At 42.4% G+C, this 17,066-nt stretch overlaps 1 protein-coding gene across 4 annotated transcripts in view; it reads right to left on the reverse strand.

Annotated features, from left to right (window-relative positions):
* Positions 1-17,066, reverse strand: part of BSN (bassoon presynaptic cytomatrix protein) — a 237,927-nt gene that overhangs the window by 21,278 nt on the left and 199,583 nt on the right. For all 4 annotated transcript variants that reach the window (XM_087924083.1, XM_087924086.1, XM_087924085.1 and 1 more), the window contains exons 4-5: positions 15,150-15,563; positions 1,467-8,279 (exon numbers count right to left, since the gene is read on the reverse strand). In XM_087924083.1, coding sequence (XP_087780209.1) covers positions 1,467-8,279; positions 15,150-15,563 — 7,227 coding nt within the window. The remainder of the gene's footprint in view (positions 1-1,466; positions 8,280-15,149; positions 15,564-17,066) is intronic.

Here is a 17,066-nt window from a genome sequence, read left to right on the forward strand (position 1 = left end):
ATATTTAAAGCTAAGTGCCAACTGAAGGAATCATTCTCTTGGTACAGGTAACTGAAAGGTTTTCCAGAGAAGCAGGAAAGGATGAGGGCACCTTTTCCTTCTGCTGCTATCCATTCCTAATTCCTGCCTTCTCCTTACTAACTTATTTCTCACTGGAGGGAGGGGAAGTGGGGGGAGGGAGGGAGAAATGCGGTTAAAAAAAATTGTGGCAAGGACATTATCCTGTTTATTTCCAGGCAAACATGCATGTATGCATTCCAGCCAGACCCCTTTTCAGGAAGACAGGGCTCATTCCCTATTTTTCAGCTACATTGGAGGCCAAAATAAAAAAATGAGTCCCTCCCTGCCAGTTATAACGTCTTGCCTCTTTTGTCTTGATGGATAACAGATATGAGACATTTCTTCATGCAGGATGGTACTACGGTTGATTTATTTTCTTTAGCTCTTGTAAAAGAGAGCTAACCAAGGAGAGTATTTTTGGGGATACAGGATGTCTTTTAACTATGAAGGAAAAGATCACAGTCCTGTATATGTCAGTAAGAAATATTTTTATGCAAGGCAGAAAATGGTATTTCCTTTTACCACCGCTAGATGGCAGATAGACAAGCCGTGTTACCGCGTGTTTCTTAAACCACAGAAAATAGATCATGCTCTGTTTTGAACTTTACTGTCTTTAGTAATCTGAGTGTGCACAGACTGCACGGTATCAGGAATATATTTAAGGGAAAAGGAAATTTAAAAAAATGATTTTTATATGGTAAATGCATCATGATAACACACATATTTATATTTAGTAATTTAATCACAGTATGATGGGGACAAACCATTCCAAAGCAGTTGATGCCATTATTAATTTATGCGAGAGAGACAGGATGACATTCCAACATCTATATTATTTCTGTAGGTTTCTTAGCACTTAATGTCATCTTGGGGACATGCCGAGTAGATTGAATGAAGACAAATATGACATACGCCTATATAGTTCACTGCCTTGGAAAGTGTTCTGAAAAACTGGTGCTATAAATTTTAAGCATGTTCAGATAAAAAGCTGGCTGTAGTGTAGGCTTATTGCTTAGTATATTTTTTTCAATGATCCATTTAATTTAAAAAAACCACCATACTTTTTAAAATAAAGCTTTAGGGCTTAAAAAAGGGCTCCAATCTGCCCAGGGCAAGTGGAAAGAAGTACGAATAAGAACAGATCCAGTGATGGATCTGCAGGGAAGTAGAGCTGTAAAACAGATGATGAAGTTTAGCTCACACTGTAAATGCAGAACCTGCTATGGACACGAAGAGCGATTCTTCATCTGAAGCTGAAAAAATTCCCTCTCTTTCCTGGCCTGCTGTTTATATATATGGACCCAATGATAAAACCAGCAGACTGGTCTAAGACCTTTGGGACTTTGAAAGGAAGAGACAAAATATCACCAGATCCCACTCAATTTTCATACACCAAGCAATCTTACCTGGCTGCCAGGCAGGAGGGTGTGCTGATACATGGAAAACCTGTCCCTTGCAGACTCCTCTGAGGTGGGACTGATGGGCTTGGGGTCAGATAAAGACCTTTGGATGGTTTTGATGGGGCGAGGCAGGGTCTGCTGGCGTTGGGTGGACTCAGCCATGAAGTGCTTCTGTGGAGTCACGTGGGCCTTGTTGAGCTTTTCGCTGGATGCAAAGGATGACTCTAACAACCGATGAGGGGAGAGGGGGGACACCGGGGAATAGAGGACCTGAGGAGACTTGGGGGGCTGTCGGGACATAAGCTGAGACAAGGAGTCTGTGGGCAAGTGGGACTGGTAGCCGATTTCAAGAGGAACGGGCTTCTTCTTGGCTAGTGCTTGCTGTCGGACTGAATGAGGATCCAGAGGCCCAGAGCTCACCATCTGGATGTTGGAGGAGTAAGGAGGGATTGAGGTGGGCACCGTGAGCTGAGGGATTGCAATGCCTGGCTGGGGCTGCACTTCGGGTTCTGTCTGGCAAGCCAAACTCTCCCCTCTCTGGGTCTTCTCAGGGGCAGAGATGTACTTTACAATCTCCACCTTGGGGTCAGGGGAAGTGATGTGGATGGAAGGGGACACCCGGAGCAACTGGTCGGGTTCGGTCTGCACAGAACAGTCACTGATGGTTTGAATGGCTATGCTGGCCATGCCTTTTGCTGAAGAATCGGCTTTACTCTCTGCACTAGAATCAGAGTGGCGGGAGAAGCGGGAACGTCGGCGACGCACTGGCTGTTCCCACTCAGCATCGTCTTCCTCATCTGTCTGAACACTGCAGTCAGTGCTGCGCCGAGGACGGCGCCGCCGGGATGCGTAGAAACGTTCTTCGCCATCTTCTTCATCAGTCTGCACACTGCTGTCTGTGATCTTTTTCACCAAGTACGGTTCATGGCTGGGCTCCTTATCATATGCATCCCGAAGACGAGGCATCGAGTTCCGTTTCTTTATCCCCCGACCGGCTTCCCACTGTTCTTCAGTCTGCAGGGACATTTCAGAGGCTGAGTTTGTAAGAGGCCTCTGGAGTCCTGGATAGCGGGGCTGTGCTTGTCCGTCTTGCCCTGGAGCTGCTGTAGCAATAAAGGCTTGGTTTAGGGGTGGCCAGTATTGTCCATTTTGAACCAAGGTCCTTTGCATTTCTATCGTTACCTCAGGTATAACCTGAGAAGGAATCCGGCCAGTTGGGTCACATACCGGAGGAAAGGTACTCTTCTGCCTCTTCTGCTCCTCCAGCTGCTGTTGCAATTGCTGCTGCAAGTGCTGGATTTGTTCTAACTGCAAGCGCTGCTGGGCGAGCTGCTCCCGCTGCAGGGCAAACTGGGCTTGTCGCTCCTCTTGCTGCTGCTGGAGGACCTGGTGCTTTATGGATTGCAACTCCTGGATTTCCCTGTGCATCAAAAGCTGTTCCTTCTCTCTGTGTCTCTGTAACTCCACCCGTTCCCTTTCCAGTTCCTCATGAAGCCTCATCTGCCTCAGTTTTTCCAGTTCTACTCTTTCCCTTTCAATCTGGAGGATGTGCTCATGTTGCTTCCTCTGCCGTTCTTCCTCCTTTTCCTTTTCTTCTCTTTCCATAGCTCCTTTGCTAGCAGTGCTGGCCTGTGGGGCTTCTGTCTGAGGCTTTTGGGTTGGCAGGCGGGGAGGTAGCTCCTGTTGTGTCTGGCCGGTGTCCCTGGCAGGACCCTGAATCTCTGAGGTTGACACAGGCACCTCCTCACGTTGGCCAACCCCTGTCTGCTCAGGTCTTTGCAAGCTGACCGTGCTTGGAGCAGGGGACTTAGTAGCAGGTGCTATGCTTACTGTGCTGGCAGCAGTGCTGGCTGTAGAGGTGCTAAGTGGTTTTCCTAAATACATGGGTGTTTCCATTACAGATGTGGAAGGAGCTGCAGGCATCCTGCTGGGCACAGTATAGCGATAAAGACCTTGAGATGCAAGGGGGATCCTAGGCGTAACTAGGGGTACTCTGGTAAGGCTAGCCAGAGGGACAGCTGTGATACTGCCTGGAGCATAGTGCCTGAACAGGCCTCGGAGCATGGGTCGTAGCACCGAAACTGGCTGGGTGGTGATGGGAAGGGTTGATGCTATTGGTGTATTAATGGTTGAATAAATCATGCCATCAGCAGCTCGTACAGTAGCTGTGGAAGGGAGTACCTGTCTGACAGATCCAAACCTTGAGAGATTATATTGGGCTAAGTTTCCAAAGCCAGAACGAGACTCTGGGAAATTTGGATTGTACATCATGTTTGGTTTCATGGCACCCTGTTGAGCCATAATGTTTCCAGTCCCTCCTGGTGCAGCACCAAGAGCACTATGTCCATATTGTAGAAGATCTTGGCTGTTTGCATGCCTGCCCCCATACTGGTCCATGGAGTTAAGGGCTGCACACATCCGGCTGATTTCACGAGCAGTGGTAGCACTGTAATGAGCCAGGCTAGCTTCCTGGAAATTGGCCAAGTCTCCTCTTGAATATCTATAATCGGAGTAGATATTGGAGGCCGAGCTGTACCTTCGCATGGGATATGAATGACTTAATAATTCAGTGGGTTGTCGAAGGTCAGTGAAAGAGCCATATTGCAGCCCCTGCCCTAGGTGTCCTCCCTCTGTAAAACTGTGGCTGTAGGAATGCTTCATAGTTGTCAAGTCCACAGCGGAATCTCCAGCAGGGGAAGGGAAGTGCTGCTCTCCTTTAACTGAGTAATAGTTCAATCCCATTTCAGAAAGATTTGTATCCGACATTGAGGAATATAATCTCCCAAACATGCCATGAGGATGGAATCGGTGCTCTTCGTATGGATGAGGGACCGGTGGCGGCTGTTCTCTGTAAGGGTATGTCTCCGGCATTTCCTGTTCTCTGGTTCCATAATACTGGCCACTAGCTTTGCCAAGGGGAGATGCTTCTCCAACATGTTTTTCCGGCACTTTAGGAGATGGATTAAAAGCCCCAGTGCAGCTGCTTCCAAATGGAAATCTATAGACTACATCACAGCATGCTACTTGGCTCTCGGGCTTCATTCCCGTGAGGTCCAAAGCATTAGGAGGAGGTTCTTCTTTCATGAGTTTTGTGACAGAACCTGCTGCTATGTCATCCATCTGCACCATCATCACTTGAGACTTCTTACCTCCAAGAGCTACTGAAGGAGCCTGACTTTTCAGTTCCACTGGAACTCCTCTATATATCTCTGAGCTTTGATCTTGAGGAAACGGCCTGGGAATGGCACTCACAATATTTTGGGCATTGCTAGTCTGAGTAATTAGTGTATCTTTTTTTATCATGGATGTCATTTGGTTGGGCAAATTGTATCTTGCAAATTTTGTTTGCTGTGGACCTGCTGCTTCTGGACGGCCCATAGAAGCAGATGTGCCAGCTCCACTCATGGGTCCTCTGAAGGGACCGGTCTGAACAGCTTGCTCCACCTGTTTAATTTGTGTCAGACAGACTGGACTTCCTATCTCTTGACCAAAGTCAATTCTGTTCTGGAAAGGGTCCCCATAGACAATTGGTTGCTTCGATTGGGACATAAGCATGGTAGATGCAACTGTTATGCTGACAGTGGTGGCACTGCTGATAATAGCATGTGGTTGTTCCTGGGCATTGAGGTTTATGATTAAAGGTTGGATGGCTGTGGATTGCCGACTCGGTGACTGGTCCATGGTGAGGCAATATTTTCTGCTCTCAGCAGCTAAGGATGTGAGATCCATTCCCTGGTCTGTTACAATGATTGGAACAGACTTTATTGCTGTCCTCAAATCTACAATATTACTGCCAGATGCTCTAGGTCCAGGTTCTACTCTAGATGTCCCAGGGACTGATGATATCCTACACAAGGAAATATTCTCTGCAGGTAGTGTGCCCCAGCTGTACACACCAGGCATAGGGTCAGTAGCAGTGCTCTGCACTTTCTGCACTGGAGTATAAGGAGAGGCTTTTTCAGGCATTGACTGTGCCTTGGTCTGAGTGGTCTGGACCTGCTGTGACTGGAATTGCACTGCACTGATTGCTGTTTGACTGTAACTATGCACTGTTTGCTGGCGGCCTTGCTGAGTTGGAGATGAAGGTGGTGAAATGGAAGAACTTACACCAATTGGCTTGGTTTGAATAGCTGCATCAGACGCTAAGGTGATGACCATAAAGGGGGCTTCTTGGGATGACTGTTGCCTAGCCAGGCGTGGGGAGCTGGCTCGGTGAGGAGTTTGTGTTCCTTGAGCTATCATCGGAGAAGTTGTCGATGCCCCAGTAGTTGCGATGTCGTACGAAATAATTGTGCTGTGTGTTTGAGTAGAAAACTCAGCTGTTGATTTAGCTCCTACCCCGGAACTAGATGGCATCCCAGTTCTTGGAACAGAATAAGTAGGACTTTGAGTAGGAGAAGAAGGGGAAAGGGGTGGGCTGGAACTTTTGAAAAAAGAATACATTTTGGGGGTTGTCATGGGTATGTTTGTCTTGCCATCAGTCACACTTTGATGCTTATCTCTTACTGATGACGCACCAACCCTGGGAATGTTTTCTGTTTGAGAACCATAATTTGCAGTTACTTTTGTCTGGCTTTGGCTAATGGTGGACACAGGTGATGCATCAGAGCCACTTGAAGTTGGAGAGCTGTAAATTCGGGTTGCGCTAGCTGGAGTAGAAACAACAGTAGTGACTGGGCTAGTTCCTTTACTATATGAGTAAGGCATAGCTACACTCTTTGGAACTGAGCTAGCTGTAACTGAGGAACTATGAAACTTTGTTTGCTCATTACTCTCTTTTTCAAAGTGCTGAGTGACTCTAACATCGGGGATTATTCTGCCTGCACTGCTTTCAGTCTGTGAAAAGGAGACGGGAGCAGAGAGTTGGGTCGGACTTGTTCCCGGAGTGAGCGGGCCACTTTCGTATGCACTCTCGGCATTCAAAAACTGCTTCTCTGGATAGGGGTCTTCTCTCCCTTGTTTCTTCATTTCTTGCTCAAGTGTCAAATCCAGAGAAGAAGATTGATGCATCCTGGAAATATTCTGTGATGTTTGAAGAATTTCTTCATATAGTGCCCCAGATTTGGAAAGCTCATTCTGATAGTCAGCTTGTGAGGAATCTATACCCCGACTATCATAACCATAGTCATCTATGTACTGATATTCAAAATTGTTTTGGTCTTCTGAACCACGATAACTTACTTCTTGAAAAGTGTTGTTGTACGAAATACTTTGTTGGAAAGGTTGTTGTTTTTGGAACATTTCTGCCTTCCTCATCATCTCTTCATAGGCTTCTTCTGCACTTTTGAGAGGCTTGCTGGATGGGTAACTAGAGCTAGCCATTTTTTCTGTTGGAGAGTAAAGGGACATGAAGGTTGGCAGGTTGTACTCACTGCCAGATTTGTACAGTTTGGAGGCAATGACATCAAATCCTTCAGCCTCTGAGTCAATAGAGGGCGAATATTCTGAACAGGAAGACCTGTGCAGCTCCTCCATCTCTGCAGCCTGGCGCAGTTCCTCAGTGGGTGAAGCATCTTCAATAGGTGACAAATTACTGGGTGGCGTTTTAGATCTCTCTCTCCTCCTCTGTGCCCTCAGCTCTTCTTTATCTCTTTTTGTTTTGCGTGCTGTGCTTCGAATCCGCTGCTGCTCCACCTCCCGCATTTTCTCTTGTTCTCTCAAGAGCTCCTCTTCCTCTCGCAACTCTTCTTCTTCTGAGGAATCTTCAATGGTTGGCAGTAGAGGGCCATGAGAGCGATGCCGGGCTTTCCTCTGCTGTTTCACCTCTTCTAATCTCTGCCTGCGGCTCGGGCTGCTGTCACTGTCTTCCTCCAGAGAAGAGACTGAGGTTGGGGATGTTCCCGAGGTGTAACTGGGTGTGGTTGGTGGCAAAGTGGAGGAATAGTCACCTCTTGATCTATCTTCTGGGGAGCCTGTGAGGCTCTCCATCTCCAGTTCAGGTTCTCTGTCCAGGTTGATGTCTGCCTCCTGGCTCAACTCCATGTCTCTGCCATAGTTGTTAGTGCTATTTAACTCAATGGTCTTGAAACGACGCAGACCTCTCTGAGATGCAGCCATGTCATCAGTCTCGGCACTTTCCAGTTCTTTTTGCTCCTCCTCATATATGCTGCTCGAGCTGTGAGGCAGGCGTCTCTTGGATGCAGTAGGCTCTCTGCTTTTCTCAGAATCAAGCTTGCGTCCATTTTTGGAACTGTATTTTGCATGATCATATTCTTCTCCCTCCTCAAGATTGTCTTCTTCTGCACTCATCTCCAAGATTTGCCTCCTCATGAATTCTTCATCTGTCATTACAGGCTCTTTGCCTTTCTGTTTAGTTGGCAATGGGGAGAATCCTGCTTCACTACTATCTGTCACATAGTCATGGCGTAGCTTGCTGCCAAAATCATCTGAAGATTCTGCGCTGTCCTTCTTCTCCCTTTGACTATCCCATTCCAGAGAGTCTTCATCTTCTTCCATGATGTCTTCTAGCTCCTCATCAGAATCAAAGGCTTCTGGAGTGATAGAAAGTGACCGTGGCCTCTGCCTTTGCCTCTGCTCCTCCCTTAATTCATGGTATGTCTTCCCACGGTCAGCTGATGGGTGGGTCAAGCTCTTTGACTCCAGTAAAGGGCGCATGCTGGTTTCTAGCTTAGTAAGTTCAGAAGGACTGGGAGGACTTGGTTCTACAATTCCTGTTTCGTTTAGCTGTTCTCCTTCTTGCTGCACTAAGCCTGTGATTTCACTCTGGGAACTTGAGATCCCATCAGATGAGTAGCCCGTATCACTCAAGCTTTGGGGGCTGCGGGACTGCTGGTCTGAGGGATAAGGCTTGCTGGAGTCCTACAAAGGAAATAAACATCCATTAACATTTCATCATAACTGACTGTAAACATAATTCATGTTATTATTCAGATTTACAGCAATTTATAGTTGCAATTAACCTGGACTCTAACATTCAAAAAACAGCAAGCATAATATGCTAAGAAATGAGAGCAGCGCCCTTATCTTTGATGCTTGCTGGTAGAGTAATTATTGTCCAATCACTCTGTTCTCTTTTTAAAGAATTTTCAGGGGTCTGATGACATACTCCATTTGGGTCTCAGTATTTTTCCATTGTTTTATTTGCCCTTTTTAATCTAGAAAGTTATTTATGGCAGAAAGACAGAATTTGTGTGCAATGCCTTTTGATTGGTAGACCTTTCTACCTTTCAATAATTTAAAAGTGCATGCAAGACTGTTTCCTAATATGAGAAGCCCAAGGAAGTAATTCTTTTGTGGTTTTTTTTTTTCCTACTCCAACCTATGCTCAGAAGTCAAAACACAAGTCTGGGGTTTATTTTACAGATATACATCCTTGTAACATGACACAAATGTATAACAGCAATATATGTGGTAAATAAAAGATATCTCTCTGCTAGATTCAAATCCACAAAAGAAAAAAAGAACCAGATCTTTTCAGACCATGTATTTGTAGTTTAATAAACGAACAGCCCATACTGTTTTGCTGCAAATGTCAACCCACTGGGAAGATTTTGTTTTGAAGTATATTGCAATTTCCCAGCACTAGTATGAAACATTTTTGTTATTAGAAAATCATAAGCATACCCAATTTTGTTTTGGCAAATCAGAATTATCTGCTCGATCACTGATGATAACTAGTTATTTTAAAAACTTTATCCCATTATATGCAACTATTGTTTTTATTACCTAAATGATGTTTTAGCATAGTGTCATTATGAATTGTGATACTTATAAGTCTCCATCCAACTGTGGATGACAGGCCTACTTTCAGCAAGCTTCTAGAGCAATGAAAAGTATGTGTCAAACCCAAGCAGCTAGCTCTGAAATGTTATAAATCCACATTCTCTGCCCTCAAGCCGGAAATTCAAGTTTACATGCCTTATTGGTTCTGTCCTTCCATTAAAAAAGTAAAAATAAAAAAATCTGGTTTACCCAAGGCTGAACAATTTTAAAGTCAAGACCAGACACACAATTGTTGCTTTTGCAAAAAGAAGCATTGGCATCCTTGACTCCTACTCTACAAAAGAATGCACAGGAGATCTCTATCTCAGTTTCCACAAATGTGTTACTCGATTGTTTTTAAAACAATTTCCCATGCCTTTTTGAATAATGCATTCATTCTCAACACACACACACACACACAGGGGGGAGGGAGGGAGGGAGGGAGAGAGAGAGAAAGAAAGAGAGATTTACATTTTACAAAGACCATTATTTGAATGATACATTTTTTTCAACTTAGCTTTGAGTAAGCTTCTGAATTGATTACTTGAGGCACCACCTCATAAACTTATCAAATCCAGGTCTCACCTCAGTGCGAAATTCCAAATTTAATCCTCCCCCCCCCCCCGCCAGGTTATCTAGCATGCATCTGAATGCACCCAATGAAGGGCAGACACCTCCATTTTGAATAATTTGTTCCCTGCTAAACTGCTCTTCCTTTTATGACATTTTTCTAACATTCAGCAAAAATCCTCTCTAACTTAAATCTGTTATTCCACATCCCACACTCTGGAATGAAAGATAACAATCCCGATTGATGGTTATTAATTTCTAGTGTATGACATCATTTCTGGTATTTGAATAGTGCTACCATACTTCCCCACCATATTTTCAAGGTTATCGATGCCCAGATATCCCCAGTGCCTTCAATCTTTCTTGATACAACTTCGAGTTTCCTAATTATTCTTATTACCCTTGTTTGCCCTCTTCTTCCAATTTCTCTGTATCTTTCTTAAAGCTCCAACCGAGACAGGAGGCTCAATGCAGGGTCTCAGCAGAGCAGAACAAAATAGAGTCAGCATTTCTTGTGATTTAGCAACTATGCTTTTGTATGGTCTGAGGCAATCTAAAAATTGCATTCGTCTTTTTTTTTTTTGCAGCCATATCATACTGATGCCTGAATAGCTGTTTTGCCATGCACCCCTCCCACCCCAGAGATGCCAGAAAACTGTGCTAGCCTAAATCTTGCTGCTTACCTAACATGTTCTTACCTGAATGAATCTGTTTGGTGGTTCTGTCCATGGGGCTTTAAAAAGGCAACTGTTTAAGAGCTATGACTGGTGGCTCCCTTACTGAAATTCTAGTCCTGCTCAATGTCATTCCTGCCTCTTCTGCAAGCCCATTTAATCTTACATTTCCCACTCAGCATGTCTTTGGCTTTTGCCTAGTCTAGCTTACATGCTTACTTCTTTCAAAACTTTATCTGAAATGGTATAGGGTCTGAAATGGTATAGGGTTTCCTGTCTGAGCAGCAGGTTGACTAGAATATATCCCAGATCCCTTTCAGCTCTGTTGTTCTGTTCTGTTCTATTTTTTATTATTCTATTTTCTATTCTATTCTATTTTCTTTTCTATTCTATTCTCTATTCTATTCATCGCACACTGTAAAGTTCCTCCTTCCCTGTCTCTTTTTTCATATTTGCAAGGAAGCAAGGGTTTGGATTAAACGAGAGAATGTTGTAAGGGGTTGTGAAAGCATTCATGCATATAAACATCTGGAAAGGTGAAGAGTGGAGGCTACCCCTGTGTTGTAATGACAAGGCAGTTAAGTTTGATCATGAACAACTGAATCATGATGATCTTTATTGGAGTCTAGTCTTGCATTTATACACATTTTTAGTTATCCTCGATCCCTGGTTAACTTTGGTTACTGCTTAACTTTCATTACTGTTTAGCACAGTAATCCATACATTAATTATCTCTAGTTAAAGTCTAACATATGTTTACTTCCTCTCTCTAATCCTCCTTTAGATTAGTGACTTTGTTTGCCTGAGTTGTATTTGCTTGGAAACATTCTTTGTCTGAGGTTTGCCATCCGAGATTAGAACATTCCTGCAATTACAACTCTATACCCCTGAAGGAAAAAGACAAGTACTGAAGGTCACTTAAACATCCATCCTGTCAGACTTGACCTCCCTGTCAAGATGGGAAGGACAAAAAGCAGGGAAACAACCTATCAGGGCCTGCAATTGCTGGAGGTTGAACTGAGGCCCCAACCTGGCTCCATTGCAAAAACCACAGCTATTCGGGTAGGAATTTGTGAAATCAGCATTCCCGCTTGATGCATTCCTCTAGGAGAATGTAGAAGCATGTACGATCCTAATTTGGGTATAACTGTATAATTAGTTGCAAATCTTTTAGACACAATATTGTTAGTCCACATTTAATTGTGGGGTAATGATGGCAGTGAGATAGGCTCTAACTGTTACAATCAAAACCCTCTCCTTGTCAGGGTTTGCAAACCCCATTGAACTGCAAGGGACCTAAACTTTTCCTAGATAAAGCATCAAAATAATTTGGGAGTGCCTATCCTCCCACCCCCTCCCACAATGCCTCACTATATAATACAGAATTAGAATAGCGTAGATCTATCTGAGAAAAAAGGTATGGGAAGTTGTGATCCGATATACCAGTTGTGATCTGATATACAGTATCAGTTGTGATCTGATGCATCCTTCTCAATAGGAAACAAACCTAACTATTGGCCAGAGATTTGGAAAATAAGCCTTCTTGAAAACAAATGACATCCATCATTAAGGATTATGGTTCATTCTTTCATCTCACTTACCTTTGCTCTGTCTGTCAGAGCCTTTTGTGGAGGTTTTGAATGTAATATAGCTTCTGCCCCAATAATTCAGCAACTTCCTGCAGGCTGCCAGACTATAAATAGGGCTGGAGGGAGGATTTGCCCCCCCTGTTTTAGATTCATAACTGTACTTACCCCTTGGATGCTTTCTTAGCTGGCCCCACACGTGCTTTGTCCATGCAAATCCTGACAGGCATTTCTCTTGGTTTAATAAAGAAGGCATTTTCCTACTGGAAACTGAACTCCACCTCCATTCTTGCCTACAAATTCCTTCAAGCAAAAAACTGACCCCTAGAAGGCACTTTAGAAATGTTGCTGAAATTCAGCTAAGTGCTAAATTTGCTCCCAGGATTCCAATAATGTTGATGTGGTGCTGATCTCACATGCAGAATTAAAACATTTTACATCTTCATACACAACTTCAGAAACATGTAACTGGAATTTAAAGCCGAGAAGCAAATTTGTCTTCGGGTTTTGAAAGGTAACAATCCCAACCACGTATTTCTCACAATTCAGATGACAGTACTGGGAATAAAGTAACGGTGAGGCAAAGGCCAATCTTTAGAATCCCCAAAGGCAGAAAAACCATACTTGGTGCTCAAATGGCATTTTGTGTAGAAAACCCAAGAAGTAAAGAGAAGGCTGCTGATCTTTTAGTAGTCCATTTCTAGGTTCTATTATATCACATGACCTAAAATGGACACCTAACATCAAAAACGTCATCAAAAAAGCACAACAAAGAATGTTCTTTCTGCACCAACTCAGAAAGCTGAAACTGCCCAAGGAGCTGTTGATACAGTTCTACAGAGGAATTATTGAGTCTATCATTTGAACCTCTATAACTGTCTGGTTTGGTTCTGCAACCCAACAGGACAGACACAGACTCCAGAGGGATAATTAGGACTGCAGAAAAAACAATTATACCAACCTGCCTTCAATCAAGGACCTGTATACTGCACTAGTCAAAAAGAGGGCTATGAAAATATTCACAGACCCCTCACATCCCAGACATAAACTGTTTCAACTGCTTCCCTCAAAACGATGCTATAGAGCACTGCACACCAGAACAACTAGACACAAGGACAGTCACCACTCTGCTAAACATATAATTCCCTCAACACTGTCCAACTATTTACAAAGTGTGCACTACTATTACTATTAATCTTCTCATCACTCCTTATCACCCATCCCCTCCTACTTTTGACTGTATGACTGTAACTTTGTCGCTTGTATTCTTACGATTTATATTGATTGTTTCCTAGTATGATTTGATTGCTTATTGTATCCTATGACTATTATTAAGTGTTGTACCTTATGATTCTTGACTCTTGACGAATGTATCTTTTCTTTTATGTGTACTGAGAGGATTTGCACTAAGACAAATTCCTTCTGTGTCCAATCACACTTGGCTAATAAAAGAATTCTAATTCTAATTGATTAAATTTTGTTCATTTAATTAATACTCCAATCAAAATATTGGCAGTTATATAATTGGAAATTCCCACAGAACCCATTACAAAAAAAGTTATTGTCAACTTGCAGCTCAGGAGAAAGGAGGGCTCTACATTTACTAGAAAGGGAAATGGGTTAATGTCCATTATTAAAACAAATTCTATTCTGTTAAACGCAGCAAACTAGACCATTGAGTCCTATAGCCAACTTCTACCCTGAAGGGTATTGTCTGCTATGCTATGTAACATCCACAGAATATTCTGGTCTTTATAAATCACTCCAGATGGAGACTGGAAGAAGTCTATTGTGATATCTTAATCCAACAGGGCTTGCTCCTGTTCACCTTCGTTCTTTCACTAGCAACAACTAATGGTTGTTCCCTTAGGTACTCCAATTTATTTTTCTTTCTGGAAGTCTCATAATTAGCCTCCTGCTGTGAACTAATACCTAACACTCTGACTCCTTCGATTCATCACTATCTCCAACTAAACTTGGATAATTTTTGATAACTGATAATTCCTATCCTATCATAATAACCCAATAGCAGAAAGAATCTGATACTGATTTCATGGGTGCAAATTGTATTCTAGATACCACATGAATATTTCATGGAGAAATTACTTTCAACAGGCAACCAAGTACACACAAAGCTTTCCGAAAATGTAGTGGCTTGCCTTTCCTTATATGTATACTAGAATTATAGTTAGGATAGAAATAAAGTTGTTGTAGAATGACCAGATCTCCAATAAAGGAGGCACTTTATAGATGTGCATTTGGAAATGTGCATCAGAGTTGAAGAAGGCTGGTGTGAATCCCTAACCATTAGCAAGTATTCTCCTTGGATATACAATATACAAACATAGTGCACAAGAGAAAGAGATAAATTGTATATTTTCCAGAAACAACCAACTAGTACTAGCTAGTTTATACAAAATGATGAAGCTGTGCTCAGATCCAGCAAAACTTCCATTTAGATTGTGAATGTTTTGTCACAAAATGATGTACAGTAAATATGCCCTATAACTGTAAACTATATTGCCATGCTTTATTTATTCATCAGATCAGAAGAGGCTTGAAAACTAATTATATATATTTCTGAGATTAGCACATTTGCAAACAGAACGTGTTGGAAGGGATATTTCTCAGGGAGATAACAAGAAAGTTTTGAGATGCTGAAAATTTTCTGAAAGCTAAGGATGATTAAAAACCCAGCAAGGGAAAACAAAAAACTTATCTCCTTTATATGTGTATATTTAAAAAGAACTCGTTTAGGCTTTAATCCATGATGAATCCTATGATCTACATCATAGAATTCAGTCTATCTGATATGTAACTTGTCCTAAAATTCCTTACTAGTTCAGGGTTTCTCAATCTTAGGATCTTTAAGATGTGTGAATTTCCATTCCCAGAATTCTTCAGGCCAGTCACACATTTTCAAGCTGCTGAGATTATTAAGAAACACTGTCGTGCCTACTGTCCCTGTCCTATTGTCCCCATTTATTCATACCTATTTCCTGTATTCTTACTCATGTTTATACTTATATCTATTACCTTGTAAATGATTGACAAATCAAATAAATAAAAAAAATAAAAATAAACACACCTCACACCACCATCTACTTTCATACATTGCTAAATGACAAAATGCTTACCTCTTGCTCTCTTGCTTTCTGAGATTCAGATACAACTGTGCTGTCTTTGATATCTCTTTCTGGTTTCGAAGCTGCAATTTTCTCTTTTGACAATGGACTTTCAGAAGGTTTTGGAGACTCTTCAGCTAATTTGGGCAGTGGCTTTTCTTCAGATGGAGCAGCAGGCATTTTTTTTTGGACTGTGGCAATTGGTAACTTGCTTTGTTCTGAAGTCCTGAAATGTGCAGGTTGCCTGTCTTTAGCAATTGATGGTTCATGGTGCTGGGCTCCTCTCTGTTGCTGACCTCCAGCTTGGTGCCGGGGGGATCCAGTTGGCTGTTGTTTTGAAGTGGGCAGTGGCATTGGAGCAGGATCTCCCAGGCTTCCTTCTAGTAGCCTCTGAGTTTGGCAGTTCAAACATAGCCATTCGTTTTTCTGGAAAAAGAAGGAAAAACTTATAATATCCAATTGCTTTGATGGAAACAATTATTCACTCAACAATGAATAATATTTCATTCAAGGATCAAAGTGGTCTCTTCTTTGGAAACCAGTATAAACTCTTCTCTTACTGGAGAAAAAAAAACACAACTCGCTACTCTTCCTGGACATCCTGATCAGCAGAAACCACAATGGCAAACTAGAAACACAAGTCTACAGAAAAACCCACCCATACTAACCCGCAACAACCAACCTCTCACAAGAAAAGCTGTGGAAGGCCTTTATTTAAATGAGCCCAAACATATTGCAGCAACCCAGAACGGTAGAAAAAGGAAATGGAGTATCTATACAACACATTCCAACAAAATAGATACCACACAACTTTATCAAAAAGTCCCTGACCACTCAACCCAATACAGCACAGATAACAGATATTCAGAGTTGGAAGGTACCTTGTAGGTCATCTAGACCAACCCCCTGCCCAAGCAGGAGACCCTACACCATTTCTGACAGATGGCAGTCCAATCTCTTCTTGAAAATCTCAAGTGATAGCGCTCCCACAATTTCTGAGGACAACACAAAACATAGAAAGAATTACATTGCCATACATCAAGAATATTTCAGAAACTACCAACAGACTCCTACAACTACAGGGAATCAGCATAGCACACAAGCCAAATAAAGCCCTTCAAAATATCCTAAGCAAACCAAAAGACCAAGCAACCCCAGAAGAAAAAACAGGAGTAATCTACAATGTAAGAACAGCAACAGCCACTATGTAGGACAAACAGACAAGACGGGCAGAACGCATCTGTGAACACCAAATGGCAATCAGAAGACATGGCAAAAATTCTTTAATTTCACAACACATAGACAGATTTAACCATAGTTTCTATCGTGACTATCCTAGATAAGGCCAAGTCTAAAAATGCCAGGGAATTTCTAGAAGCCTGGCACTCTGACAAATCAGCCATCAACAGACACATAGACATTAATAACATCTATAAACATGCAAAAGAGACAATCAACCAGCCAAAAGAGGACAAAAAGACTCCAGCACCACTCCAGCACTAACCAGCACTCAGATCAGCATAGAATAACTTCAAGGTTAACTTCAGATCAACAATCAAATAAACAATAATCCAATCAAGAAACTGCCAAAGAGCCGTCAGTAAATAGCCCAACCAAAGAATCTCTAAGAGATTCTAAGAATCTCTAAGAATCACCCACCCAGACAGGTAAGAGAGCAGAATATAAACTGATAGCAAACAGCACTCCTTACTAGCATTGATGATGTTACCTAGTTAGGGTAATGAAACGTTTACAAGAAAACAAGCAAGCTTAGAGAGCATCAAGGACCCCACATTTCAACCTTAAGCTACAAATATTCTCCTTTATTGGTACTCTTCTCTTCATATATTTTGACTTAATGTCTCTTTACAGTATATAAAAATAAAGTTTGTTCAAACCAAACCTGCATGGTCTGGTTGACAAGCCAAG

This window comes from Pseudonaja textilis, chromosome 2, assembly GCF_049901715.1.
Source record: "Pseudonaja textilis isolate UNSWEBS1 chromosome 2, rPseTex1.2, whole genome shotgun sequence".
In the NCBI taxonomy this organism is placed as follows: domain Eukaryota; kingdom Metazoa; phylum Chordata; class Lepidosauria; order Squamata; family Elapidae; genus Pseudonaja; species Pseudonaja textilis.